This window comes from Aspergillus tubingensis (genome assembly GCF_013340325.1).
Source record: "Aspergillus tubingensis WU-2223L DNA, scaffold_9, whole genome shotgun sequence".
NCBI lineage: Eukaryota > Fungi > Ascomycota > Eurotiomycetes > Eurotiales > Aspergillaceae > Aspergillus > Aspergillus tubingensis.
In genome coordinates this window covers 1,812,875-1,840,262 of record NW_023336283.1, presented here as the reverse complement: position 1 = coordinate 1,840,262, position 27,388 = coordinate 1,812,875, and the positions used below count along the sequence as shown (strand labels likewise).

The window sequence follows — 27,388 nt, the reverse complement described above, 5'->3', positions numbered from 1 at the left end:
TGGGAGATACCGACGTGCCAGCTGGAGCAGTCGGTAACATCTCACGCTTGAGAGCTCTATCTATAGAATGTCATACCAACCCTAGTAGCACTGTAGTTGATTGACTGAAAAGAGGGAGTGGCCAAACAGATATGCACATGATGAGTCATCACAAACGGGAGAAAAACTCTGAACTATCGATAAGCCCCGCCAAAGCGGTCAGGTAAGGGTTCTGCCGGCACTAATGAAGCGGTGAAAGGTGGGAGGCGTCGAGCAGCAGCCAGAAGGTTCGACGAGCGCCCAAAGAAACCGGTGAAGCTGTGCTGCAATGCTGGTAAGCGCCAGGTTCCTTATTTATTCCTGTAATCCTCCGACCTGGGGACACCTGCGTTTTATATATTTCTGCATTGATCTCCTCTAGTGTGTTTAATTATACATTATTTTTTTATTTTTTTTTTTTTTCGCCCAAGTGGAACCCATCGAATTGTGCTTACTGCTTAGACAGATAGTATCTGCCTGACAGATAACTAGTAGTGACTGACGAGCCAGCGGTGCCCACGTTGGAAAATCGACGCCTCACCGCCCGCGAGCTTCTAGTGGCGGGTCCTGCAGTTCTCGCCGTGCAAATTCTCCCCCTCCGTCTCGCTCTTTTCTCTGCCCTCTTTGGATCCTCCCCCAACCTCTCCCCCTCAGTCCCATTCTTCCACTTTTTTCCTCTTTCATCCTCTCATCACTCTTCTACTACTTCTTCTTCTTTCCCCTCTCTCCTCTTTTCTTCCCCCCACTCTCTTCTCCCCCTCTCTACCTCTTCCTCATCTAGACAATGTCTGTCGTCGGTATAGATTTCGGTGCCCAGAGCACCAAGGTCGGTGTTGCCCGTAACAAGGGTATTGATATTGTGCGTCACTCTATTCCCCTCTGCCCAATTTTCTTTTCTCCCTCCGAGCGCTGCCCATCCGCTCGTCATTATCAGTCCCAAGTCATTGCTAACTAGTCCATTGTGATGGTTTACAGATCACCAACGAAGTTTCTAACAGATCTACTCCGTGAGTTCGCCCATTCTTTGCTTATCATGAATTTTATGTTGGCGCCATATCAGCTGCCCTTCCCAGTACGTTAGTATACGAGCCGTGTACTGACTTTTTTTCCTCCCACACAGTTCCCTTGTTGGCTTCAATGCCCGCTGCAGAGCCCTCGGTGAGGCCGCTAAGACACAAGAGACCTCCAACCTCAAGAACACGGTCGGCAACTTGAAGCGCCTGATCGGCCGCTCATTCAGCGACCCCGATGTTGCGATCGAGCAGGAGTACACCACAGCTCAGCTTTGCGATGTCAACGGCCAGGCCGGTGCCGAGGTCAGCTACCTCGGAAAGAAGGAGAAGTTCTCGGCTACTCAGCTGGTCGCCATGTACCTGACCAAGATCCGGGACATCACCTCCAAGGAGCTGAAGCTTCCTGTCTCCGACGTCACCATCAGCGTTCCCGCTTGGTTCACCGACGTCCAGCGCCGCGCCATGCTTGATGCTGGTGAGATCGCTGGCCTCAAGGTCCTCCGCCTGATCAACGACACCACCGCCACCGCTCTCGGTTACGGTATCACTAAGCTCGACCTGCCCGGCCCCGAGGAGAAGCCCCGTCGGGTCATGTTCGTCGATATCGGCTACAGCGACTACACTGCCTCCATCGTCGAGTTCCGCAAGGGTGAGCTCAACGTCAAGTCTACTGCCTACGACCGTCACTTCGGTGGTCGCAACTTCGACCGTGCCCTGACCGAGCACTTCGCCGATGAGTTCAAGGAGAAGTTCAAGATCGATGTTCGCTCTCACCCCAAGGCCTGGTCTCGTACCCTGGCCGCTGCCGAGAAGATGAAGAAGGTTCTGTCGGCCAACCCTGCTGCTCCCATGAGCATTGAGTCTCTGATGGAGGACGTCGACGTCCGCGCCATTGTTAAGCGTGAGGAGCTTGAGACCATGGTCAAGCCCCTTCTGGACCGGGTCACCGTTCCCATTGAGGAAGCCCTGGCTGAGGCCAAGCTCAAGCCCGAGGACATCGACTTCGTCGAGATGGTTGGTGGCTGCACCCGTGTGCCCGCCATCAAGGACGCCGTCGCCAAGTTCTTCGGCAAGACCCTCTCTTTCACCCTCAACCAGGATGAGGCCATTGCTCGCGGCTGTGCTTTCAGCTGTGCCATCCTCTCCCCCGTCTTCCGTGTGCGTGACTTCTCCGTTCACGACATCGTCAACTACCCCATCGAGTTCACCTGGGAGCAGTCTGCCGACATCCCCGACGAGGACACCAGCCTGACTGTTTTCAACCGCGGCAACGTTATGCCTTCCACCAAGATCCTTACCTTCTACCGCAAGCAGCCTTTCGATCTCGAGGCCCGCTACGCCAAGCCCGAGATGCTGCCCGGCAAGGTCAACCCCTGGGTTGGCCGCTTCTCTGTCAAGGGTGTCAAGGCTGATGCCAACGACGACTTCATGATCTGCAAGCTCAAGGCTCGCCTGAACCTGCACGGTATCCTCAACCTGGAGTCCGGTTACTACGTTGAGGACATGGAAGTCGAGGAGCCCGTTCCCGAGGAGGGTGATGTGAGTGATAACCCCCTGTTCAATTGCGCGAGATGTTCCGATTACTGACGACTGATTAGGCCATGGACACCGATGGCAAGGATGGTGAGCAGCCCAAGAAGACTCGCAAGGTCAAGAAGCAGGTCCGCAAGGGTGACCTGCCCATCTCGACTGGCACTACCTCCACCGATGAGTCCGTCCTGAACGCCTGGACTGAGCGTGAGAACTCCATGTACATGGAGGACAAGCTCATTGCCGAGACCGACGAGAAGAAGAACGAGCTCGAGTCCAGCATCTACGAGCTGCGTGACAAGATCGACGGCGTCTACTCCGAGTTCGCCAACGAGGAGGAGAAGGACAAGCTGCGGGCTAAGCTGACCGACACCGAGGTAAGTCTTCACGACGTTCGTTCCATTCTTCATTTTACAGAAACTAACGAGTTGTTCAGGACTGGCTCTACGAGGAGGGTGAGGACACCACCAAGTCGGTCTACGTTGCCAAGATGGACGAGATCCGCTTCGTCGCCGGTCCCATCATCCAGCGCTACCGCGAGAAGCAGGAGGCCGAGCGCCAGGCCCAGGAGGAGGCCGCCGCCAAGAAGCGTGCCGAAGAGGAGGCCAAGCGTAAGGCCGAGGAAGAGGCCAAGAAGGCCGAAGAGGAGGCTAAGAAGGCCGAGGAGAAGCCCGACGCTGAGATGAAGGACGCTCCCGCCGAGGGCGAGAAGCCCGCTGAGCAGTAAATTTGCTCGATTGGTAGATAACGGTGAGCCCAGCTGTGGGATCGCAGCTTGATGACAATGTGGTCACGAACAATGCAATCATGTTGAACCCCTTCAGTTGTTTATTACGGATTTCTTTTATTATTTTTTTCCCATTCCCCTTTACTTTATTCTGGCCGGATGCCGGCACTGTGATGTAGAACGACACGATTTCCCCTTTCAGTACTTGCTTTTCCTCTCCGCGTTTGTTTGTGGTCGACCTGGAGATGCTGGCCTGGTCAAACGGCGGGGGCAAACTGGTAGGGGCACAAAAACTACTAGAGATGCGCCATGGCGATGTGGATAGACCTGCTTGAAAAGTATATGATTGGTAATACAGAATATAGTATCCTTGCACATGCAGATTGGTTGATTTTTTTCACATGGTGCTTCTTAGTTGTTACACAGTATGGGCCCAGTAGAGTTGGAATTGCTGCCAAATATAGTTGTTACTACTATTGTAAGTGGGAGCGCCACGTATACATCGACAGTGGCACACCAGTCCAATTCACCCGACTTCTTCGCAATGAAGGTGTATAGGTTACTGCCACTCCCCAATCGCAATCTTTAAGAGTGCTAATGACCAACATAATACCTCCCACCAATACTATATACACCAAATGAATCTGCTATCAGCACAATTCATACTTTAAGCACATCACCAAACACCCCCTCTCCAGCCAAATCATGCATCAATTCCACCCACAAAAACCTCTCCATGATCTCTCGCAACTCCCCCCACGTCCTGATCCCCACTTTCTCCAACCATTCCCGCAAGTACCCTCTCAACCAGAGATCCGTCCCCTGAAACGCTGGCAGCGGCGGCAATGCAAGGATCCCGACCATTAATAGCCAGAGAATGAGCTCCGGGGAACCCTCCCCCTCCTCTTCAGCATTGTCAAGATGCTGCTGGCATTGTTCCATGAACGACAAGAGATGAGGTTGATACGAAGCAGGGAAGAATACAAAAGGCAGTGTCTTGTCTTGCCATTGGAGGAAGGTATGATGGCAGAAGGTGAGAAGACCTAGACGGAAGGTTTCGTTGTTGCTGTTCGGGGGGAAGGGCATTTGGAGAAGACGGTACATTACGGAGGATAGAGTAGAGGGGATGATATCCGGGGTAAGGCGACGCTGGGGGGTCTCGGTGATGCTTGTGTTGATTAGGGTGCAGAAGTTTTGGAGGACGTGGAAGGTTGTCTTTAGGGTTGGGTCTAGTTTGAGTTGGGGGAGGGAGGGGTTGTTGGTTTGGTTAGCGGTGGGGTTGAAGATGGTAGGGAATGGGGTTAGTGGTTCGAGCAAGGTGTCTCTGAAGAATATGGGCGTGGTGTTGTTTTGGAGGGCGAGGCCGAGGTCCCATCTGGTGATGGTCAATCAATGTTAGTATAGATTAGATGTTATAGGGAGGTAAGTGGCTTTACTTACCTGAACAGCTCAATGAGAATCTTCTGGCTCTCGAATAAGCGCAGACCACCTCGAAGATCCATGATCGTTCGAATTCCCTCCATATGTTTCTGTGCGACCTCGGATTCGCCCATCAGATGCGCTGTCATGGCCAGCATCAGCACAGTGCGTACGGTGAAATCGGAGATTTTCGTCTGGAGATCGACGCCCGTTAGCCTCTCTCGGAGGATCTGCACGCCCTTTGTAAAATGGAGCATGGTCCTGCGATTGGAAAGTAGTTCATCGGAATGTTGTCGACCGTGGACTGAGCCCATGAAGACTTCCGATGCGGATACGGTGAGATGCAGATATGCGGCATCGGAGCGGATGGAGTCGTGGAACCAGGATTTATCTCTATAGTCGAATTCAATCAGAAATCCTAATGGGAAGAACATTTGCATTGAGAGTTTGGCGACTACATGGTTTTCGCGTTAGCTACGCAAATGAAAGAGGGGTTAGGGTAGGGAAGACATGCATTGTAGTATATCGGCGAAGGTACGGGAGTCCACTTGGACGGCGAATTGAGCAAATGACGGATCAGGCCCCACTATTAGTTTAGTCGATGGGATGATGTTGGGGTCCTGATATACTTCTGCTGATTGTGGCGATGGAATCTGATCTTGTTGTATGGGGTTAGGCTTTTTCCGTCGGTCGTATCGAGGTCGCCCTTTGTTGATGCCTTGCATTACATGACTTCGGATGAGTCGACGGGTGCTTCTGTCGGGCTTTTTGTTATCCGTTGATATGATAAAGTGCATGATTGGATTATAATAGCTCTGGTTGTATGCGCGATACAGTAGAATGTAGAACAGGGAGCTCGGTCGAGATGCCGAGCGATGGTTTGAAATCACGAACTTAGGGTCTTGATATCATTTACCCGAACAGGAACAAGAAGAGGGTGAAGGGGGGCTTTTTATGGTTGGTTTGTCAGCTGGTGATGCTGACAGGAACCGATGGCGTGTCGCTACTTCTAATATCATTTGCCAATTTCGGTATAGTCACGGCCTTGGTATACTTCCCGCTGGATTCACTCGGTGACACCAATTCTACTATACTATTATCCTTCTTGGGAAGTTGGAAATAAGATAAATACCCCCCTCATGATGTCTCTCATGGTGAGTTTCTCTTCTTTCTCTAACTACCAGACAAGCCTGACTCAGTTTTACTCCTTCAGAATCCGGACCATGTCCACAGACCAAAAGACCGTCCTTATCACAGGCTGCTCCGATGGAGGCATCGGAGCTGCACTGGCTGAGACCTTCCACGATCACCGTTACCATGTCTTTGCCACTGTGCGCACCCCGTCAAAGGCACCCAAAACACTCACCAACTCTCCCAACGCTACCATCCTCACCCTGGATGTGCTGGATTCAAATTCCATCACCAATGCAGTGGAGAAGGTGACCAAAGCCACTGGCGGCAAGCTTGACGTTCTGGTAAACAATAGTGGAGGCAGCATCATCCTCCCCGCCATGGATACCTCAATCGAGGAGGGCAAAAAGCTATTCGATCTGAACTTCTGGGCTCCTTTCGCCATAACGCAGGCCTTTGCTCCTCTACTGATCAGGTCCAAAGGGTGTGTTGTGAACAACACATCAGTGAATGGAGCTCTTCCATTTGTCTTTATGAGTAAGCCCAATCCTCCTCCTTAGTCACAGAACTGGCATCCTCTGACTAATGTACCTCACTCAAGGCATGTACAATTCCTCGAAAGCGGCCTTTATGAGCGCCAGCGAGACTTGGCGTATGGAGCTGGCTCCGCTGGGTGTTCGCACCATTACTCTCATGACCGGTGGTGTGAAGACCAAGTTCTTCGACAATTACATTCAACGCCAAGTCCCAGAAACCTCATACTACATCGGAGCAAAAGATGCTATTCAGAAAATGGGAGATGGAAGCTTGCAAGATAGCGGCGTTGATAGGTACGCATATGCATCTAAGGTGGTCCAGGCAGTGGAGAGGAAGGAGTCAGGAAAGCTGTGGGTTGGTGGAGGCGCTGTCCCTGCGAAATGGGCATTGTGGCTATTGCCGCAATGGGGTGTGGTAAGCATCCTTTTATTGCTTGTTGCAGAGTATCTACTTAGCATCGATAACGTGCTAACTGCTTTGATAGGATTTGATGATGAGAAAAATGTTTCCTGTGTTCAAAACAATCGAAGGTGGACTGAAGAAAGACGCTTAGAGTTGTAATATAGCTGCGCAACAGTCGTGACTGCGTAGCAGGGGTTGTAAAGTGGCCTTACTGATATTTTCAGCGTAATATTTGTGCCGGTTTTCAGCATGTCAGTTTCAGCATCTTGGTGCCATTTATATAGTTGTCTTTTAGGCCATTCAATCACGGAGTCACCTGACGAGCTTTTGAGGTCCTCCCAGTAGTCCATCGCTTCTGACCAGCCTCGCTGTCTTTGAGCAAAATTCATTATATACAACAGCTCTCGTTCACTATCTCTTTTTCTCACCAGCCAAAGGCCATTGTTCAAAACTGACTACACATGCATGAGGAAGCCTAGCTAAGCCCAACTAGCACCCCATTCTCGTTCTCAAAAGTCATGCTAATCCTTTCCGTCCACGGCTTAGTATTATAATCCGACACGGTCGAGAAGGTTTGGAATATGCGGGCCACAATGTACGTGAGAACAATCATAGCATAATGCTCTGCTCTTGTGTTAGCGAGTGCATCCTGGGAATCACCATAACTGAAGGGGACTTACGGCCGGGGCAGATTCTAGGACCCTTGTTGAACGGAATATAGCCAGCCATATCTCCACTTAGTTGTTCCCATCGTTCTGGACGAAACTCCCCAGGATCCTCACCAAAATCCTGCCCTAAGCGATGTCTAGCCCAGGTGGAAAAAACCACAATGTCTCCTTCCATGACAAGAATCGGCGCGTCACCATGAGCCCCACCTCCAGTTGGCAAGGTTGAATTCTTGTTTGCCACTCTCGCGTTCAAAACAACTGGGGGGAATAGTCTCATCGCTGGAATATTATGTTAGTGCATAGTAGAACTCAGATGGCCAAAAGAGGTGTCGAACCTTCTTGAAGGACCCAGCGGACATAATGCAGCATGCCGAGTTGTCCCCACGTTGGAGGTGTCAGTCCAATGGCGTCAATGATGCTTGCTCGCAACTTGTGCACAACACGCTCGTTCTGAGCAAGACAGTAGAACAGGCCCGAGAGTGTCGTGCTCATGCTATCATTTGCGAGTAGGATACTTAAAGCTTGATCAGCAAGCTGTGGTACTTCACCTATATCCATTTGTGGTTTGAGCGTAGGCCACTGTTCTACCTCCTTGTCCACTCTCCCTTGTCTTTCCAATCCTCTAATAACGCAGTTCATCACATATCCTCGTGCGTTTTTGCAAGCCTTTAGAAAGCTTTGCTTGGGCACTAAATGTCGAAGTGGGCCACGGAAGCCATCTTGCACGATTCTATTCTTAACAAGAAGAAGGTCCTCGAAGAATTGCTTCTTCTCTTGAGACTGGGTGGGGCTGAGAGCATCAACAGACTCTCCTAAGGAGAACAAGGTCTGCATGTCTAAAGACAGACCAAACGCGCAGGACTGAATATCGAAGGATTGTCCATCCGGAGGGACGTGCCGAAGAAAAGCTTGGAAGTGCTGCTCACACAGGCTAAGATCGATGGCCTTACGAAGGTTGGAGAGCCGACTTCGCAGCTGTTCCCGGCTTGTCTTCCAGCCCGCACCGTCAAGGGTGAATATCCCATGTGGTGTGATTGGCTCAAACAAAGGCCTTCGCAACGGAGAACTATCGAAGTCGACAAATGCCGTGGAAAGCAGATGTTTGATATTGACCGCGTTGCAGGTAAATAGCAGCCGAAATCCTAAGACATTGGAGACATAAGTCTCCCCATATCTCTCGAAGAGTGCATTTGTGTACGAGAGAGACGTTCGGCGGCGAAAATGGTATGCTAACTCGATTGACTTGGCGATTCCGAAGATGTCATACCAAAAGCGATCGCTTTCGTTGGGCGGCTTCTGGCAGCCATGAAGTTGTTCAAACCGTCGCAATCTTCGGCTCCGGTAGCAGTTATTCACCCAGAGGGCAATCGTGACACCAAGAGCTACCACAGCCAAAGCCAGATGAAGACTATCTGGGTAGGAGAGTCTGGGTAGCAGGAGTGCTGTCATGTTTGAAACGGTCCTTTGAGCATCCTGCATGGTGACAAAGCAAGGACAAAGCAGGGCCCGTATGCTGACAGACGGCAGTTACCCTGGGTAATACTACTTAGTAAGTCATGCTCATATGACTAGCCTATTAAGGGACTGAGTATTGCATGTGAACAGGCCTGAGTTCCTTAACGGTAAGTAGTTAGCAGAAGAAACAAGGAGGGCAAAAAGGGAAGCCGCGCCCTAATATGCGACCCACCAATTTCATCATGGTACTAGGATGCGCTAAACATGCTCGACTATTATAAATTTGCATAGTGTCTCCTTACCGCAGGCCTAGAAATCCGATATGGCTCATTTCTTCATGCTGTCTGACAGACATTTATCTGCTACTACTACGACTACAACATCTTCATAATTCCTACTTTCACTTTGAAACGAACTACGACTTTGTTATGATGACCTCGAGAAAAGAAGGCTACGAAGAAGGGGTAACATCTAGGAAAGAGCAACTTAGTTCCGATGTAGAGCATACTCTGAAGCTTGCCAACGATTATGCTCTTGGTTCAATACGCTCCGATGGGCATTGGTGCGGGGAGTTGAGGTCCAATGTCACTATCACGGCTGAATACATCTTCCTTCGACATGCTTTGGGCTTAGACTTGAGAGCCGATAATGCGGCTTACTGCCGCTATATACTATCACAGCAGAACTGCGATGGCTCATGGGGCCTAGCACCTGAGTATCCAGGCGACGTATCGACCACGACTGAAGCCTACTTAGCACTCAAGTTGCTGGGGGCGAGTCCGGACATGCCAGTCATGCAACAAGCCCGCGCATTTGTCCTCAAAGCGGGCGGCGCTGAAAAAGTTCGCGTTTTTACTCGCATCTTCCTGGCAACCTTCGGGTTGTTTCCATGGGATGCAGTGCCCCAGCTGCCCGTGGAGCTAATTCTTCTGCCTTCTAGTTGTCCAATCAACATGTACACTTTAGCGTCCTGGGCCCGAGGAACCATTGCCCCGCTGCTGATTATCTGCCACCATCGGCCCGTGTACGCGCTACCGGAGGACTACCTAGATGAGCTATGGCTCAATCCGACGGACAAAATGGTGCCGTATGGCTCATCACTCCGGGATCTGCTGTGCCAAGGAGACTTTACAGGACTTGCATTTAGTGTCGTGGATAACTTGCTTTACTACCTGAATGGTCTCCGTTCCGTCCCTTTGCTCCGATCATACGCCCGACGAAAATGCCTACAGTGGATCCTCGAGCGCCAGGAGCCCACTGGTGACTGGGCTGGGATCTTTCCTCCGATGCATGCCAGTATTTATGCGTTCGTGCTAGAGGGCTACGAGCTGGATGACCCTCCAGTCCGCCTTGGAATTCAAGCATTGGAGAACTTTGCTTGGGAAGATGAGACGGGCAAACGGATCCAAGCATGTGTTTCTCCCGTGTGGGACACAGCTCTGATGTCGATCGGGCTCTGCGATGCCATGTCGCCCGATAAGCACGTCCTCCAGCAGGCCATCACTTGGATCCGGAATCGCCAATTGCTGAAGCCCTGCGGGGACTGGCGGATCTACCGCCCTAAGCTAGCCCCCGGAGGGTTTAGCTTCGAGTACGAGAATAGCCACTATCCCGATGTGGACGACACCGCGGCCATCATTCTGGCTCAGCTGAAGCAGAATCCCCAATCTGTCGCTTCGGAGTCTGTAATTGCCGCTGCAACATGGATCCTCGGCATGCAGAACCCTGATGGCGGCTGGGCTGCCTTTGACGTGGAAAATGATAAGCTGTTCCTCAACAAAATTCCCTTCAGTGATATGGACAGCTTGTGCGATACCTCCTGTGCCGATATCACTGGGCGGATTCTGGAAGCCTTCGGCTTGATGATGAGACGTGAATCGAAAAGGCCCGTCCTTTCTCCAATGTTACGGCATGCATGCACTCGGGGGATCACATACCTTGCATCCACACAAGAGGCCAACGGCGCCTGGTTCGGACGATGGGGGTGTAACTACGTCTATGGGACGTCTCATGCCCTGTGCGGATTGGCTTACTACATGGAAGATGACAAGCGAGTCAGTGGGCTAGTGGCGCCGGCGCTACAATGGCTAAAATCCAAACAAAATGACGACGGCGGTTGGGGCGAACCGCTACTATCCTACCGAACAACAGGCACTCAGCAGCAGCAGCAATCAACTCCATCACAGACTGCATGGGCGCTAATGGGACTATTGGCCCACCTTCCCCTCACTGACCCTGCTATTGAGCGTGGGATCCGGTGGCTGGTATGTTCACAACAGCCAGAAAAGGGCATTGGAGCTTCCTGGCCCGAAGCGGTCTACACGGGAACAGGATTTCCCAATCATTTCTATCTGGGCTACGACTACTATCGGCATTATTTCCCCATGATGGCCCTTGGGCGCTATTTGCAGGCGAGTCGGGTTCGCGCCTGAAGATGCCGCAAGGAGGTGATCGCAGCCACCCGATCGATCACATGCGTCTGTGTTTCTGAGAAATCCTGTAAAGACCATGTAAACAGAGACTTTGTGGCGATATATTGATTATGAATTCAAGTTGATTGCTTACCAGCCGCGATCATGAACAATATTTACATCTCTGTAATACACTTTTATACTTCGATCATTTCCCGGTACGTCCTTGCAGCATGGTAGCAGCGCAACCTTAAAAGCAATTAGCTAAACTGTAGGAAGTTTCTTTCTCTTTTATTTCCAGCAATGCCGACATGTGTCCAAACCTAAGATAAACTTTCATCACCGTAACCATTCTTCAAGAAATAGACTTTTTGAACGCACATGCAGAAACACTGCATCATGACCAAGAATCTTGAACACCGGATCAAGATAATACTCACAGATTTGTGACGGATCCTATCGTATCATGCATGAATGAATGAGACATTCTTGAAAAAAAAAGCGAGACAAAGGCCCAGCCATAGCTGCCACCAGTTTGATTTTGTTTAATTAATTAGCCGAGCTGAGTCGGCATAATGCAGCGAGATATTACTGGTATATACTCACTCGGTAATTGCCCCTTACTACTCAAGCGATCGGATATTAGTCCCGGGGTGGATTGGTAGCAGATGACTCGATGAAAAACAAGGAACCTCGAGACATTCTGCATGAGACACGTAGCACAAATACTGGTTTGTTTGTCTGTTTCCTCGGATTCAAATCGGGATTTGACTGAGCAGACTAAAACTTGGAAGTCAGTCTAGTGGATGTGGATAGTATCTGCATACTAGTACTCCGTTTCCTTGGTCGGGATCACAAGGGGGTCTGTTTAGTCGGATGGATTTGGTGGGTGAGTCGTAGTATGGGCTACTAGCACTTGAGCTAGCAGGGCTGAAGGGCTGAAAAAAGAGATCTTCCCTTCTCGATACGGTTAGGTAGTGGTGGGACTGCGACGGATGGATCAGATTTGAATCGTGAGGCACTTCCTGAGTATCATTGGTTTTTTTTTTTTTCGGTAGGTATGCTGTGAGACATTGTAGATAGGGACGGGCTTTCTTCAGCGGGCGTGCAAGTATCTCGACCTCCGAGGAGGATACTGCTCTGCGGGGGCGAGTGGGGCGTGCGGCTGAGGTGCATGATTGTGCTGGATGAAGTTAGTATCTTTTCGTCACATCCATTCTCCCTTCCTTCAAGTGGATCAAAATCGATCAATTGGATAATTGAGAACGGGACGGAGCGCATGGAGTTGTGTTTGCTTCCCCTCCTGTGGAACTCCGAGCATTGCTCCTGCCCTCCTTGTGTGACTGCCGTAATGGAGACGAAGATGAAGATGAAGATGAAAATGACAGGTCGTGCAGAAAAGTAGAGAGACCGGGGGTCCTTGACATGCCTCTCTTTCTCTGCATCCCCCTCCCCCTTCCTTCTTTGGCTCTCGCCTTGCACGATATCCCAACATCCTGATGGATTTCTTTTCAAACTTCACTCGTTCGCGGCCAGCAACTGTGCCCACTGACAAGGTTGTCCCTCTGCGGTACTGGGATGACCTGGACTATCTCCGTCGTCTCTGCCATGATTTCACCTTCCGATTTGACGACGTACTGGACGCCTGCAAGCTCGATGCTGCTTTGGCTCGTTTGACAGAGATTGGAGACTGGAGCCAGTTGGGAGCTCGTCTGCGCCTGAATGTATGGTTATGAAGATCCCTCCATCCATCAAACCAGTTCCTGTCAGGATTGATGAGGCTAACGCTCTGTCAAATTCAGGATCAAAACCGCCTTGAATACCACATTCCCGCTGAGTATACCAAAGCGCGGCCCGCATACAACTTTACCACCACCGAGTATGGGTTGCGCATCTCCGAGCACGAACTCGGTAGACAGTTACCAAAATCAGGCCAAGATCAATCGGTTCTCTCGCCTTCGCCTGCTGTCTTCGCTCCCATTGTCCGCCATGCGGATAGTCCTCGTAAGCTGGCTGACTGGATATACACCGACCGGCCACAACTTCATATCCATGTTTCTGTCTTTCAGGACGCGACTCTTGTGACGGTCAGCTATGTTCATACTCTGTTCGATGCTATTGCGAGGTCAACATTCTTCAACGCGTGGATAGCTGTTCTGCGGGGTCGAGAAGACGAAGTACCGCCTTTCATCCCTTTCGAGCATGATCCTCTGCGCACACTGGGTACAGAGGCCCCGGTGAAGCCCTATAGTAATTTTGACCGCGCTCTTAGCGGACTTAGCCTTGTGATATTTGGGCTGCGGTATCTATGGGAGCTGTTCTGGTATCAACAAGAAGAGGAACATCCCATTCGCCTACCAAGACGATGCGTGGAACGGCTGAAGGAATCCGCTCGGAAGGAGCTTGCTGCGATGAGCCCCGATAATGAGGACAAGGCGCCCTTTCTGAGTGAAGGTGATGTCGTAATGGCGTGGTGGGTGAGGACTATTGTCACCGCTCTGAATCCGGCGCCAAATCGAACCATCATGGTCATGAACGTCTTCAACGTATGGGCGCTTTTTGAGGAGTGGTTCCCAACTGGCGGCGCGGGATTCATTGGTAACGCCTTCTTCTATTCCTACACGCTGCTAGTTGCAGGCCAGGTGATTCAGGATGCTAGCCTCGCATATGTGGCGTCCAAAAACCGTAAAGCCCTCATGGAGCACCGGACAAAGGAACAAGTTCAAGCCATGACATCCATGCAGAGGGCATCGTTCACTCGGACACCACCAGTTGTCGGAGATGCCAATCTGCTATTCATGGCATGCACGAATCAGCACAAGGCCAGGTATTTCGAGCTGGACTTTTCGGCTGCCGTGGTGGCCCCGGGAGTGCCTCTGAGCGAACGGCCCCATGCTCTAGGTAGACCGTCGTATATCAACGACATCGAGACCTGTCAGGGATACCCAACCCGGAATGTAGTCAGGATTATTGGGAAGGATGCTGCGGGGGACTATTGGCTTTTGTTCAAGACTCGACCGGGTGCGTGGGCAGTTATCCATAGACAGTTGGTAGCGTTGCTGAAGCTGGATGAGCGAGAATGATGTGTGTCGAGCGAATTAGCTAGTACCATGAGCCTGAGGCTAGTGGGCCTAAATCTGGAAAGAACTACTCCGGAGAACTACTCTGACACAGTGGGTTCGGGCACTATTACTTCCTTTCAGATTAATCATATGAAGTTATTCAGCCACTGGAAACAAACAGGAATATCTGGCAGTTTTAGTGGGTTAGCAAATTCCAAGGTCCACAATGATAAATAACACTAATGGTCTTTACCAACCTTGTTCAGGTATGTGAATGCCGCGACCCACGTAACCATCACATCTTACTTTAGTCCCTATAAATAAATGGACCCGATCGCCCGGACACCATTCGGCCTTTGATTCCAGCGCCCTTGGGGGGACCAAGCTACTTACGCATAAGCATGTCCAACCAGGGGATCCCCCTCAAGGTTATCCAGCCCACTGCTGACACAACACATACGACAGAAATTAGTATCCAGTCTCAAATCCATATAGAGCAGAGCACCGCCAACATCCTCACCATTTACCGAAGCGCCAACGCATCCCAGCTATGTCTGCTATTCTTATCGGCATGCTGCGCCATAGCCGCGGGCGCAGCAATGCCTCTAGTAACCGTCGTATACGGGAACTTTGCGCGCGAGTTCATCACCGGAGACAGTAATACACCGGACGAAATCCGAGATCGCGTTCAACATCTTGCTCTCTACTTGGTATATATTGGTAGGAATCCATGTCGATTTGAACCAGTTTAGTTGGTTATCCTGCTACGTACGATCTGACGCAGCAACGCAGCAATCGGGTCTCTAGTCACAACCGCCATCAGCATGTTTGGCTTCAATATCATTGGAGAGAAACTCTCGCGAAAGCTTCAGCAGAAATACCTCGCTTCGGCTTTGCGGCAGAACATGGCTTATTTCGATGTAGTCGGGGTGGGCGAGCTGACGTCTCATATGGATCAGGATATGAAGTTGATTCAGGCGGGTATCTCGCAGAAAGTTGGTGAGCTTCTTTCTGGGCTGTCTGGCTTTGTGGTGGCTGCTGTTTGTGCGTTTGTTCAGAATGCGCGCTTCGCGGGCATTATGTTATCTCAGCCATTTGCTTTGCTTACGATTATTGGGGTGATGGGGGGTTTTCTGAGTGTAACACAGCGAATGGGTCTGGCTCAGTACGTTAGAGCAGATAATCTGGCCCAGGAAGTGCTCAGCGCTATGAGAAGTGTCATTGCTTATCGGAGCCAGGAAAGATATGGTAAAAGGTATTACGAGGCGTTGCGACGTCCAGCGCAATTGGACTTTCGGGAGCGCTTCATTTTTGGAATGCTGGTTGCGGGATCTTTTATGCTTTTGCACTGGGCTAATGGGTTGGGTGTATGTATATTGTCTCCTTACGATTTCTTGCGACAGCCAGATGAGTACCTGCTGACGATTGCCAAGTTCTGGCAGGCTAATCATCTTCTCCGCCAAGGGCGTTGCACTATTCCGGAAGTTCTGACTATCATGTACGCAATGGCCGTGGCGGGTGGAATGCTCAGCCAAGCATTGCCAGCCATTGTCAACATCACCCAGGCCAACGCGGCCGCCAGCCGTGTCTTTTCTGTCATTGAGCGGAAGTCACCCATAGATCCTTCTGCATGTACCGGGGTGATGCACAGTGGGGTCAGGGGGGAGATTAGCTTCGAAGGTGTACACTTTACATATCCTTCGCGACCTGAAGGGGAGGTTCTAAAAGATGTCAATTTCGTTGTGCCTGCCGGGCATACTGTAGCGTTTGTGGGACCATCCGGGTCTGGGAAATCAACCGTGTTTGCCCTTCTGGAACGACTGTACCATCCTCACAGCGGTCGGATCATGCTGGATGGCGAGCCAATTGATGCTATGAATGTCTCGTGGCTAAGATCGCAGATTGGGTATGTCGGTCAAGACGTGACTTTGTTCCGTGCATCAATACTCGATAACATCGCATATGGGCTTCCCGAAGCTGCAGCTGAGGTGCTTCAAAACTATCATTTTCTGCCTCTCAGTCTCTTATACTGATTTTGTGATGCAGGATATGGACGCAAACGCGATACGAAAGCTGGTAATCGAGGCGGCCAAAGTTGCCCAAATTCACGACTTCGTTGCGAGTCTGCCCGAAGAGTACAACACCATAGTTGGGGCACATGGATCGAATCTCTCAGGGGGCCAGAAGCAGCGTCTTGCTATTGCCCGCGCAATCATATCTCAACCAGCAATATTACTGCTGGATGAGGCCACAGCTGCACTTGACAGTCGGTGTGAAAAAGCAGTGCAGGAGGCGCTGGACAACGCCGCCTCAGGACGAACTACCCTAATAATAGCCCATCGGCTGTCGACAGTCCAGAATGCCGATAAAATCATCGTCATGAAGGACGGTCAAATCCTAGGTCAGGGCTCCCATTCAGAGTTGTTGAGTACATCTGCGATGTACCGAGAATTAGTGAGATATCAGGCGCTTGAAACACCCCACCGATCAGAGGACGACAGGCTTATCAGCCAAAGGCCCCATTCGTTGGGCGCTCACGATGAATATTCCAAAGATACCTTGGTCAATTTTGATATGGTGGATATACCAGACGACGGCCCATTAGCAGTACGGTCGTTCAGTAGCAGTGCCAGACGAATTTGGAGCTTCAATAGACCAGAGTTGCCCTATACAGTCGCTGGTGTGAGCTTCAGCGTTTTGGCTGGAATAACCTATCCTGTTCAAGCGATCTTCTTCGGTAACGGGATCATGTCAATGATCAATCCTAACCTCAGTACCGGTGGACATAATGTTCAATTTTGGGCCTCTATGTATCTTACCCTCGGTATTATCGCATTTGTGGTTTATACTGTACGTGGATATTGCTTTGCCGTGTCCGCATCACAGTTGGTTCTCCGAGCCCGCTCGCAGTTGTTTAAGCATTTAATTGTGAACGATCTCTCCTTCTTCCAGGACAAAGACAACTCGATTGGTGCATTGGTCAGCTTCCTTTCATCTGGACCTCGGCAAATCACTGGCATTTCGGGAACATCACTGGGGCTTGTGGCTGAAAGCATTGTCATGCTTGCAACAGGAATTACCATCGGGTGTAGCTTTGGGTGGAAGCTTGGTCTTGCTGCGACAGCAACGGTCCCATTAGTAGTTTTTTCCAGCTTCATGCAATACCATGCAGTGGCGCAGGTACAAAAACACATCACGCGCGATACCGGTGCTGTGGCCATTGCACATGAAGCTCTTTCTGCCATCAAGACTGTAACAGTCCTCGGTCTGCAGAGGACCATCAGCGCATCGTTCGAAAGTGAAAGTCGTCGAGACAGCCAAGGCAAATACTGGTTCATGTTTGCCGCGACGTATGCGTGCACCACTTCCCTCCGCGTGATGAGCATTGCTTTCGTTTTCTGGTACGGCGGCACACACCTAATCGCGACTGGCGAATACACTGTACAGCAATTCTTCATCTGCTTTGCAGCCACAATGTGGGGATCTCAGTCTGCGTCCGTGCTTTTAGCACATGCTCCTGACATTGTAGGCTCTAAAGCTGCTGCTGCTCGACTGGAGAAGCTGATGCAAGCCGGAATATCGTCAGCCGCCTACAGGAAATTGAATAATGGCAACGCTGACGTGCCAAGTATCACCGCAAACGTTTCGCTGCGACGCGTCAATTTCAAATATCCAAGCCATCAATCTCGAATAGCCCTGAACGATGTCAGTCTCGACGTGCCAGCGGGTGCCTTTATTGCTCTTGTTGGTGCTACAGGCAGCGGGAAGAGTTCAGTGATAAATTTGCTGGAGCGCTTCTATCCCAGCGAATCTGGCGCAATAGCACTAGATGATATGTCCATTGAACACTATGACCTCGACAGTTATCGAGGGTATCTAGCACTGGTCGACCAAAACCCTTGTCTGATTGGTGAAGACCTGCGCGACTGCCTGCAGAGTGGTGAGCTGGTTGTATCAGACGCCGAGATTTTGGCCGCTCTAAAGGACGTTGGGTTAGCCGATTTTGTGGTAGGCGTTCTCAACTCTTCCTATCCCCTTGTTACAAAGTCTGACTATTTCGTTTCTTGTGTCAGCTGTCACTCCCCCAAGGTTTAAGCACCCCCATCATGGCAAACGGATCGACCCTGTCTGGGGGGCAGCGCCAGCGCATGGCCATCGCGAAGGCGCTTCTATGTCGACCAAAGATTCTGTAAGTGCCCCTTACAATAGCAAAACCCTTAATCAGCGGAATTGACACTTCTCAGTCTACTTGATGAGGCAACCTCTGCCCTGGACTCCGCCTCAGAGGAACTAGTCCAGAGGACAATTCAGCGCGTGATGAAAGGGCGAACAGTCATCGCTATCGCCCATCGACTAAAGACGATTGTCGATGCTGATGAGATCCTAGTATTCAAGCATGGGCAGATTGTAGAAAGAGGCAGCCACAAGAAATTGATGCAACTCGGGGGTGAATATTGGCAGATGGCCAGGTTACAGTCGCTGATGGGGGAAGCATGAACTGGAAGTTGAGAGTGTATATGCCTGGTTTGCACATAGTTCGGCTATGCAGTAATCAATGAACATAAAACATTGGTAAGCGGGAAAATTTATGAAATTACCGAACCAAGAAATCCAAGACCCTGAGTATTATCATGTGACATAGCAGTAGGCTTGGTATGGCCGAAAACAGACTAGTCAAGTGACCGGCATGAAGGTCTGATCCCCCCCCAAAACAATCCATGCAAAACGAGTACGAGCGGAATCACCGGATGCCACCAATTACTCCCACCCCTTGGCAGACAGACCTGTCCAACTATTAGATGGTCCTTGGCATATTTCTTTTAAACGGAGTCTCAGCAACCAAATTAGTTGACTACCTGATAGGTCGGTCAAATTAGAAGTGGTGAACACTCCGCTCCTCTTTCTCCCCTTGTAGATAGGCAACAACCAATACCTGCACGGAGGAAATTGATAGCTCCGAGATTGGCAGGGTCCTGTTCCCTTCCGCTCAGATGCGTCGGAGAGAATGAGCGAATTGGCACTGCTTGGGTTCGGCCATCAAGACTAAAGTAGCATTTCTGTGGGGACGGACTAGTCAGAAAGTCCAGGGGGGTTAACCTAACCTGATGGTGGAAAGCAACCTTGGTTCTTCCGAATAAGGGGCAGTTCGTTACGGTATTGGGAGTTAGGGGTGGGTGTATGGATGCTGTACGATGGTGGTACTATGTACTACTTACCACTGACCATCGACTTTTGTAACTCTCTGGAAGCAACCCGACTGTTTCAGGTGCGCGATAAGATTCTGACATATACCCGGTAGCGGAGTCTAGTCCTCATTCCATCTTTGATTAATTATTTTAATCTGGGGGCGGATAGATGGTAGAAGTTGGAGGTAGGTAAGCTCGTAAGCATGTATATAGAAGGACCTGACTCGAGTCAGTGCAAGGATTCTAAGCCTCGATGGTTGTGTATCCAGTAGTTGTTTGGTCGATAATGCAGGGCGTACTTGTAGGGCATTTGTCTGCCCTACGAGGTGCATGATGTATCGATCTCGCTGGACATTATTAATATGTCTCTTGGCCTCAGCATCCTTCTGTCTTGGCCTCATAGTAGGAGCGGAATCCCATGTATGATTCGTGCCAACACAGTGCCCCCCTTGTGCTTTAGGGGGGTTTCAACACTGCAGGTCATCGTCTGAGAACCAGCCGTCCGACCTCCGAGTTGCCCTGCTTGCAGGGAAAGGAGGGACACGGACACTAAAGCACAATGGGGAGATTTTCAAGATGGTGTCACCGTGGCACGGATAATTAGCCAAAGCCATCCTGCATCTGTGCTGTGCTGACTAGACACAATGGACATTACGAGCAGGGAGACCGAGAGGTGCGTGTAGCCCTATGAATCATATGAATCAGTTGGCTGCTTTGCTGATGCTGGTTGGTGATACGGTAAGCGGATCGTACGGAAGGCGTTCCCGTATGTAAGCCGTAACATCCCTGGGAAATAGATAAGTGGGGAGGGAGGGAGAAAAAAACAGAGCCAAAGACACGTCGGGAAAGATGGCACGCGAGACCCGATTCTTTTTTCTCTTTCTGCCCTGAATTCGGCCAAAATCAATCAATCAATTATGGAGCGCCGTCTCCTTTCGGTGGATTCTTTAATGGTTGCCTAGGAACTATTACTCTCGTGATTCCGAAGAGAGGAGACCATCCATCCTGACACTTTTCCCTACAAAGTATCGCAAAGTATCTCTCTTTGTCCTCATGGGAATGGAGCATTGGCATGCCAGGCGTTCTCAGAGTAGCCAACCAGCTCCCTGTCGTCATGGCTGTTATCCTTGCCGATCCGGACCTGCAGAGCGTCATCCACGGAAAGGGTCCAAGGCCTATTCCCAACGCGCCAATGTAATAATCTATCTAATGAGGGTCCTCAGTGGATCTCCCAAATGTCGCCCCGCTTGGCTGGTTGAAGTCACCCCGTTCGTACGGAGTCGTATTTGATTCTATTCTTCCTCGGCCTTAACCAAACTTCCCTCTGTCCCCCAAAGGTGCAAAGCTTTTTCCCGTCGTGTTGAACTGAACGGATTCGTCGGATCTTTCGGTTTGATTTGCGGGCTCGTGTGGTTCTCGAAGCCTGTCTAGTCGGACTATCAAGAACCGTTCCCCGTGCTTTTCTCTCCTGATCTTCCTTTCCCTTTCCCTTGTATCTCCCCCCCTCAGTCTATCTTCCCCCCCTGTCTTGTCCATGCCTGATTGGCGTGTCGAGTCGGGCTGGTACTTACTTGGCTGCTCTCATTATTAGCACCGGTGGCCTTCTTTTCTCTCGTCCGATGCACCACGCGATTTGAATGGTTCGACGTATGCGGCTATAACGCATTCGAGCAACGACTTGGCAGCCCTATTCTGATCCCCCGCATCGACCGGATCACTGCTCATACTCACCCATCCACCGCCTACCTGGTCCAGAATGCAAGCAGGGGCATGATAGACCTCCCGAACTATTCAACAACCCTTTTTCAAACATACAACGTTGACATCTGCCGCCGGACATGAACCCTCGGGGCCTGCTGGCCGTCCTCACCTGCGCGATCTGGTCAGCGGTGGCCACAGCACGCCCCAGCCCCGCAGAGCAGAGCAATCACGGCAGTTTTGTCAACCGCAATGACCCCGACCCGCTGTGGCAGAAGTACGGGCTGAACAAGTCAGACGAGTTCAAATATTTCCATGAGCCAGGTCGTGACGATACCCTGGGTCACTATGACTCGCGGTTTTTCCAGGGGGAGCCGGTTCCGGACGCGGAGCGATCCATCACATTGACACATATGATCCGAGCATATCTGAACTTCTTCGAGGATAATGGACTGGAAACATGGATTGCGCATGGAACATTGCTGGGATGGTGGTGGAATGGCAAGGTGGGCTATTCCTGATGCACCAGACATGGTTAGTTTCGGCCGGTCTAACCCTTTTTCTTTTCAGATCATGCCCTGGGACTGGGACATCGACACTCAAGTCATGGATACCACATTATTCCATCTCGCCGACCACTTCAACCAGACTGTTGTACAATATACCACTACCGACCCCGACGTCGAGCGCCGGTACCTCCTGGATATAAACCCGTGGGCGCGTCAACGTGATCGCGGCATGGGACTGAATATAATCGATGCGCGCTGGATCGACATCACCACGGGGCTATACATCGATATCACAGGGCTGAGTCGACTGACGGCCGAGAAGCCCACAGAATGGGAGTGCAAAAATGGGCACAAATATCAGACACACGATATATACCCACTGCGGAGATCGACGTTTGAGGGCGTGCCAGCCAAAGTGCCCTTCAGGTACGATGGGGTGCTAACAGAGGAGTATACAAAGAAAGCGTTGACTCAAACGCAATTTCACAAGTGAGTGAATCGCTTTAGCCGAGAGGTGCCTCATGCTGACATGTGATAGTCATACGTGGGACCCAGAACTCGAAGAGTGGGTGCTGGATGTGCCGGCCGCAATGGATGACCGGCAGTATGAGTGAGCCAGCCAATCTGGCTGCATTGTTTTCTTTTTATCGACTGTCATAAGTGCATCATCGGATGGTGTCATGGTCATTCTTGGTATGTAATCATATATGGATCGGAGTTCAGGGTACAGGCGGTGTTATGGACAGTCAGCGTTCTGCAGAGTCAATCTAGTGGTCATACAATCTTTCTGCAACAATCTGCATGAGCTAAATCAGGCGTAGTACAATTGTAACAAAGTATGACCCGCGGGGTGATCAATCCCAAACAGCATCTCTCAACGCCAAACAGACGCGGACCAGCCGAAATTAAGCAGCGACGATCTGCTCGCTACCTGAGGCACCAGTACCAGGGGCCCTACCATTACATACCAGTAAAAAAAGTGAAACCATACTAACCTTAATCGACTAGTTCTTATCACCCTATCACCACGTGATACAGCAAGCCACGCTTATCGCCTTATCGCTGACAAAACAAGATCGAACTCCATCGAAGATCATCACCACTTCTTCCTCTCTGTATATAACTCACCTTCCTCCCCCATAAACAGCCCCTCATTTCACGTGCCACCCTCACACATCCACCAGCAACCATGACCGACTCCGAAACCCCAACAGGGGACACCCTAACCCTGCAAATCCACCACCGCAACGCCTCCCACCCCCTCACCCTCCCAACAACCAGCACCCTCACAGACCTAACAGAGCTCATCTCCTCAACATTACAAATCCCTCCAACCCACCAAAAGCTCCTCATCTCCCCCTCCCCAGGAATGCTCAAACACCCATTCCCACCAACCCCCCTCCAGGACCTCCTCCCCCTCACCTCCCCAAAATTCAAACTCACCCTGCTGGGCACACCCCCACGAGACATCGAATCACTCAACACGCACGGCACCGAACTCAAAGCCCGCGCTGAAGCCCGCGATCGCGCGCACCGTCTCTACGCCGCGAAACCCACTCCCTCCAGCACTTCCTCTAACGTTAGCAAAATCCACACTCTCTCCAACAGCGCCAACGGCAGCGGCTCCTACACTTTCCACCGATGTGTTCCGCTCCCGCATCTTCCGAACCCTTCTAAATCATTGACGTTCCTTGAGCGCCTCCGCGACGACCCCGGGATTAAGTCCGCGATGCAGAAGCATAAGTTCTCTGTACCGCTGTTGACGGAGATGGATCCCGCTGAGCATACGACTAGCGAGTCGAGGACGTTGGGGTTGAATCGGAATAAGGGCGAGGTGATTGAGTTGAGGTTGAGGACGGATGCGTATGATGGGTATAGGGATTATCGCACGATACGGAAGACGCTGTGTCATGAGTTGGCGCATTGTGTGTTTAGTGAGCATGATCGCGATTTTTGGGATTTGACGAGCCAGATTGAGAAGGAGGTTGAGAGGGGGGATTGGACGAAGAGTGGGAGGACCGTTGGGGAGCAGGATTTCTATAATCCTGGAGATTGGGAGGGGGTTAGGGAGCATGGGTTGGTGGTTGATGAGAAGGGGTGGACTGGGGGGCAGTTTGTGCTTGGTGGGGGTAGTGGTAGTGGAGGTGGAAGGGGAGAGAGTCGGAGGGAGGTTTTGGCTAAGGCGGCGGAGGAGAGAATGAAGAGGGCGAGGGAGAGAGAAGGGGAGGGGAGGTCTTGATTAGTGGTTGCTCAAGTGGTTCTTTGTATAGTTTTTTTTTATTTGCATCTTGGTATATACCTCTTTCCGACACCAGCATTTAATGACATGAAATGACATGATATGATACCATACTAAGGACATCTACAGCTGCTCGTTCACAAATAGACCAGCCATACCCTGGCCCGTGCCAATGCACATACTTGTCACCAGGACCTTCTTCTTCGTCCGTCGCGCCTCACTGAGGATCGTGCAAATCTGGCGTGCGCCCGTTGCGCCCAGCGGGTGGCCGAGGGCGATGGCACCACCGCGCGGGTTCACCTTGGAGTGCTCCAGACCCAGATTGTTGAGACAGTAGACAGCCATCGAAGCAAAAGCCTCGTTAATCTCGTAGATGTCGATGTCATCCTTGTTCAAGTTGAACTGGGACAGCAGCTTAGGGATAGCTGCGGTGGGACCAATACCCATGATCCGGGGCGGCACTCCCGCGACGGTGGCACCGCAGAACTTGGCCAGGATGGGCTGGTTCAGCTCAATAGCCTTGGAGCGGCGCATGAGAAGAACAGCGGCGGCTGGACACACATCATCAGTATAATCCTCATAACTCAATCATCACAAAGATTACTTACCACCATCCGTAACCTGACTCGAGTTACCTCCCGTGCTCCGGTTACCGAACTGCGGGAAAGCAGGACGGATCTTGCCCAGAGACTCCGGCGTCGTACCATAGCGAATACCCTCATCCTTGGTCAACGTAACCTCCTTCACCTCCCCAGTCTTCGGATCCTTGACCTTTGTTGTAATGGGGACGATCTCATCATCGAACCAGCCCGCCTTCTGAGCTTCTTCCGCCCGACGGAACGATTCCGCAGCATACTTATCCTGCTGCTCGCGCGTGATGTTGAAGTCTGCGCCAACATTCTCCGAAGTCTGTCCCATAGGCTGCATGCAGTCCGCCGCTTCCTGGTTGCGAAGGACCTCCTCGTTGAATGGGCGTGGCAACCGGTCGCCACCAACGGACATCAGCTCCGCGCCAACAGCGATACCAACATCAATGGCACCGAGCTGGATTTGGTTCGCGATGTCCTGTACGGCCTTCAGACCAGACGAGCAGAAGCGGTTCACGGAGGATCCACCGGCCGTGTGAGGGATGCCGGCTGCGAGGGAGGCTGCGCGGACGAGGTAGGCTGCTTTGCCGTCGCCGACCTGGATGAATAGTATGAGAGTTAGCAATCCGGTTTCCATAGAGAGGTTAATTTGGCGCTCACATTTCCCAGACACACGTCCTCAACCAGAGCGGGGTCGATCTTAGATTTAGAGAGCACTTCCTTCAACAGTGCATAGAGGATATAATCCAGTTCTGTGTCCTTGAATCCACCCTTGACGGCCTTTGCGAGGGGTGTGCGCAGCGCGAGGGTGATGACCACATCGTCTGGGTTCTTTTGGGTACTGAGGTGCTGATTAGTGGTGTTTGTTTGCCGGAAACGGTCTGGTGCTTACATTGCGGCGAGTCCGCTGTTACCCGATGGCTTCAGGTGACTGAGGATAGAGTTTAGACGATCTGCTGCCATGGTGTTCTGTGTAGCTGTTGAAAGATTCAGGGGTCAGTTTCTGGAAGGTGGATTGGTTTGGGGGGAGCTGATAGCATGAAAGCGGAGATGAGTCTGTCAGGCGCAAACTGGTATTCCAGAGCAAGGTGCGGCTGTTCAACAAGTCGATGAGTATATACGTACCTGTGAGAAGAGAGATAATGCTAAAAGATCAAGAAGGATAAGAAGAAAGCGGAGCAGAAGAGGGGAGAGGAGGATGATATAATGAAGGGAGCAAATGCGGTGGTTCTCCAATCCAGCCGAACAGCCGAGGTTCTTTCCCCTCTGGGACGGCCGATCAGCACTAACAGTACTTTGCCTCTCGGCCATTTTATGAGGAGTGGGAAGTATCTCCGATGTGCCCCAACCTCGGCGACGATGATCACCGTTACATCTTAATCCCAATAGATAAAAGCTACCGTGTTTCTAACAAAAAGCAATATATGTACAGGTGGCCAGTGCCACATTGCGCCCGAATAAGCAAAACCAGTCCAAGCAAACTCAACACCCTATCGCCTACCCATGATCATACGTCCAGCAAAAGTTCCTTCAATATCAGTCAACCAATCCCATACCTACAAATGATGATGCTGCTCGTCGTTGCTAATAACGCTGCCAATTTCGGACCAGCTAGCCGGAGTAGCTGCACCGGAGCGCTCAAAGTCGCTTAGCGTGCCTTCAGACCCATCCACTGCAGACTCATAGATTTGGCTGAAGCTACCGGCAGTAGACGGTGTAGATGGGCGCTCAACGTGATGACCCTCGGAGTGTAGGTCGGATAGGTCTGAAAATGGAGATCTCAGGTCCCGCCCAGTGCCATTGACAGCATGATCCTCCGGATGGGCATAGATAACCTGAGAAAAATCTTCGGTGTGGCTAGATGCAGGTGTGTCGGGACGATGGTAGCTATCCGATCCTACAAAGTGTTCGTCCTCACCAAACTGGGAATGGAACGAGGTCGCAAGCCTTTCCGGTGCTTCCGACGTAGGTGTGAACTCAACGAGCGACGGGGTATGAGAGCCAGGGGACGGAATTGCAATCTGTAGGCGACTCCCGATGTTGTTTGAACCATCAATTTCAGCCATAGGAGTTGACGTTCCAGTCTGTTTGCCGCGTTGGACAGGCTGCGACGTCGTCACTTCCACCGCCGTCGAGTTCGCCATAGAATCATTCACCGGAGGCTCTGGACTATCCAAAAGCCGGCCACTATCATCCACCAGAGCGTCAAAGCTGCTCGCAGGGGCTCCGTTGCTGGTCTTGCGACGGGCTTCAAGCACGCTGCGTCGCCGCTGAAGCTCTTCCACCGCTAACCGCCGTCGCTCCTCAGCCGCAGCGCCCACCTCTTCCGTCATCGAGATATCCTGCCTTAGAGCGGCTGCGTCTTGTGGATGGATCTCATCGCCTAGATGGTGGAGCGCCAGGGCGATCTTCCGTCGTGAGGTATTGACCCATTGTCGGAACTGGGGCGATTCGTAAACCGCGATACCTGCAGCGACAAGCGCCGACACGGTGATTATAATGCCTGAAAGGTCAGTACCACCGCTTCCGAGTTGAAAGCACTTGCGTAGAATAGCCCTTTCACATGTGAAAAGAAAGAAACTACAATGAAATCATCGCACAGACGATGCGGATCGAGCCGGGCTCGAGCAGCTCATAGATCATGATCATTTCCCTGATAAGCACACCGCCCGGGTAATACAACAGAAGCAGGGCTGTTTAAGCATTAAGAAAACAATGAAATGACCCTTTAAAGCAAGCATACCTTTGGCAACCGGCGTAGGCATGGCGAAACACCCTCAGTCGCGTCCAAAACAA

At 51.3% G+C, this 27,388-nt stretch overlaps 11 protein-coding genes across 11 annotated transcripts; 7 read left to right on the top strand and 4 right to left on the bottom strand.

Annotated features, from left to right (window-relative positions):
* Positions 1–802: 802 nt before the first annotated feature.
* Positions 803–3,288, top strand: hsp88 (Hsp70 chaperone Hsp88; the record flags this gene model as incomplete). Its single annotated transcript, XM_035503788.1, has 5 exons — positions 803–877; positions 994–1,025; positions 1,139–2,570; positions 2,630–2,938; positions 2,998–3,288. The coding sequence occupies 5 exons, from the start codon at positions 803–805 to the stop codon at positions 3,286–3,288; spliced, it is 2,139 nt and encodes a 712-aa protein (XP_035359681.1).
* Positions 3,289–3,948: 660 nt separating this feature from the next.
* On the bottom strand, positions 3,949–5,504 carry AtWU_08679 (uncharacterized protein; the record flags this gene model as incomplete). The annotated part of the gene is made up of 3 exons (XM_035503787.1): positions 3,949–4,663; positions 4,729–5,161; positions 5,222–5,504. The coding sequence occupies 3 exons, from the start codon at positions 5,502–5,504 to the stop codon at positions 3,949–3,951; spliced, it is 1,431 nt and encodes a 476-aa protein (XP_035359680.1).
* A 426-nt stretch (positions 5,505–5,930) lies between these two features.
* Positions 5,931–6,928, top strand: AtWU_08678 (short-chain dehydrogenase/reductase; the record flags this gene model as incomplete). The annotated part of the gene is made up of 3 exons (XM_035503786.1): positions 5,931–6,375; positions 6,440–6,789; positions 6,860–6,928. The coding sequence occupies 3 exons, from the start codon at positions 5,931–5,933 to the stop codon at positions 6,926–6,928; spliced, it is 864 nt and encodes a 287-aa protein (XP_035359679.1).
* Positions 6,929–7,252: 324 nt separating this feature from the next.
* AtWU_08677 (cytochrome P450 monooxygenase afumB) lies at positions 7,253–8,924 on the bottom strand (the record flags this gene model as incomplete). Its single annotated transcript, XM_035503785.1, has 3 exons — positions 7,253–7,401; positions 7,458–7,724; positions 7,781–8,924. The coding sequence occupies 3 exons, from the start codon at positions 8,922–8,924 to the stop codon at positions 7,253–7,255; spliced, it is 1,560 nt and encodes a 519-aa protein (XP_035359678.1).
* A 404-nt stretch (positions 8,925–9,328) lies between these two features.
* AtWU_08676 (terpene cyclase/mutase family protein) lies at positions 9,329–11,332 on the top strand (the record flags this gene model as incomplete). The annotated part of the gene is made up of 1 exon (XM_035503784.1): positions 9,329–11,332. The coding sequence occupies one exon, from the start codon at positions 9,329–9,331 to the stop codon at positions 11,330–11,332; it is 2,004 nt and encodes a 667-aa protein (XP_035359677.1).
* Positions 11,333–12,810: 1,478 nt separating this feature from the next.
* Positions 12,811–14,394, top strand: AtWU_08675 (squalene cyclase; the record flags this gene model as incomplete). Its single annotated transcript, XM_035503783.1, has 2 exons — positions 12,811–13,035; positions 13,114–14,394. The coding sequence occupies 2 exons, from the start codon at positions 12,811–12,813 to the stop codon at positions 14,392–14,394; spliced, it is 1,506 nt and encodes a 501-aa protein (XP_035359676.1).
* A 380-nt stretch (positions 14,395–14,774) lies between these two features.
* AtWU_08674 (ABC transporter ATP-binding protein) lies at positions 14,775–18,870 on the top strand (the record flags this gene model as incomplete). Its single annotated transcript, XM_035503782.1, has 5 exons — positions 14,775–15,093; positions 15,166–16,361; positions 16,420–18,381; positions 18,447–18,562; positions 18,618–18,870. The coding sequence occupies 5 exons, from the start codon at positions 14,775–14,777 to the stop codon at positions 18,868–18,870; spliced, it is 3,846 nt and encodes a 1,281-aa protein (XP_035359675.1).
* Positions 18,871–21,397: 2,527 nt separating this feature from the next.
* AtWU_08673 (putative mannosylphosphate transferase (Mnn4)) lies at positions 21,398–22,380 on the top strand (the record flags this gene model as incomplete). Its single annotated transcript, XM_035503781.1, has 3 exons — positions 21,398–21,763; positions 21,828–22,255; positions 22,305–22,380. The coding sequence occupies 3 exons, from the start codon at positions 21,398–21,400 to the stop codon at positions 22,378–22,380; spliced, it is 870 nt and encodes a 289-aa protein (XP_035359674.1).
* Positions 22,381–22,955: 575 nt separating this feature from the next.
* On the top strand, positions 22,956–24,005 carry AtWU_08672 (putative zinc metalloproteinase; the record flags this gene model as incomplete). The annotated part of the gene is made up of 1 exon (XM_035503780.1): positions 22,956–24,005. The coding sequence occupies one exon, from the start codon at positions 22,956–22,958 to the stop codon at positions 24,003–24,005; it is 1,050 nt and encodes a 349-aa protein (XP_035359673.1).
* Positions 24,006–24,128: 123 nt separating this feature from the next.
* Positions 24,129–25,555, bottom strand: kat1 (putative 3-ketoacyl-CoA ketothiolase (Kat1); the record flags this gene model as incomplete). The annotated part of the gene is made up of 4 exons (XM_035503779.1): positions 24,129–24,556; positions 24,614–25,190; positions 25,253–25,433; positions 25,485–25,555. 4 exons carry the CDS (start codon positions 25,553–25,555, stop codon positions 24,129–24,131), a joined length of 1,257 nt encoding a protein of 418 aa, XP_035359672.1.
* Positions 25,556–26,148: 593 nt separating this feature from the next.
* On the bottom strand, positions 26,149–27,357 carry AtWU_08670 (uncharacterized protein; the record flags this gene model as incomplete). Its single annotated transcript, XM_035503778.1, has 3 exons — positions 26,149–27,095; positions 27,193–27,285; positions 27,336–27,357. The coding sequence occupies 3 exons, from the start codon at positions 27,355–27,357 to the stop codon at positions 26,149–26,151; spliced, it is 1,062 nt and encodes a 353-aa protein (XP_035359671.1).
* Positions 27,358–27,388: the final 31 nt, after the last annotated feature.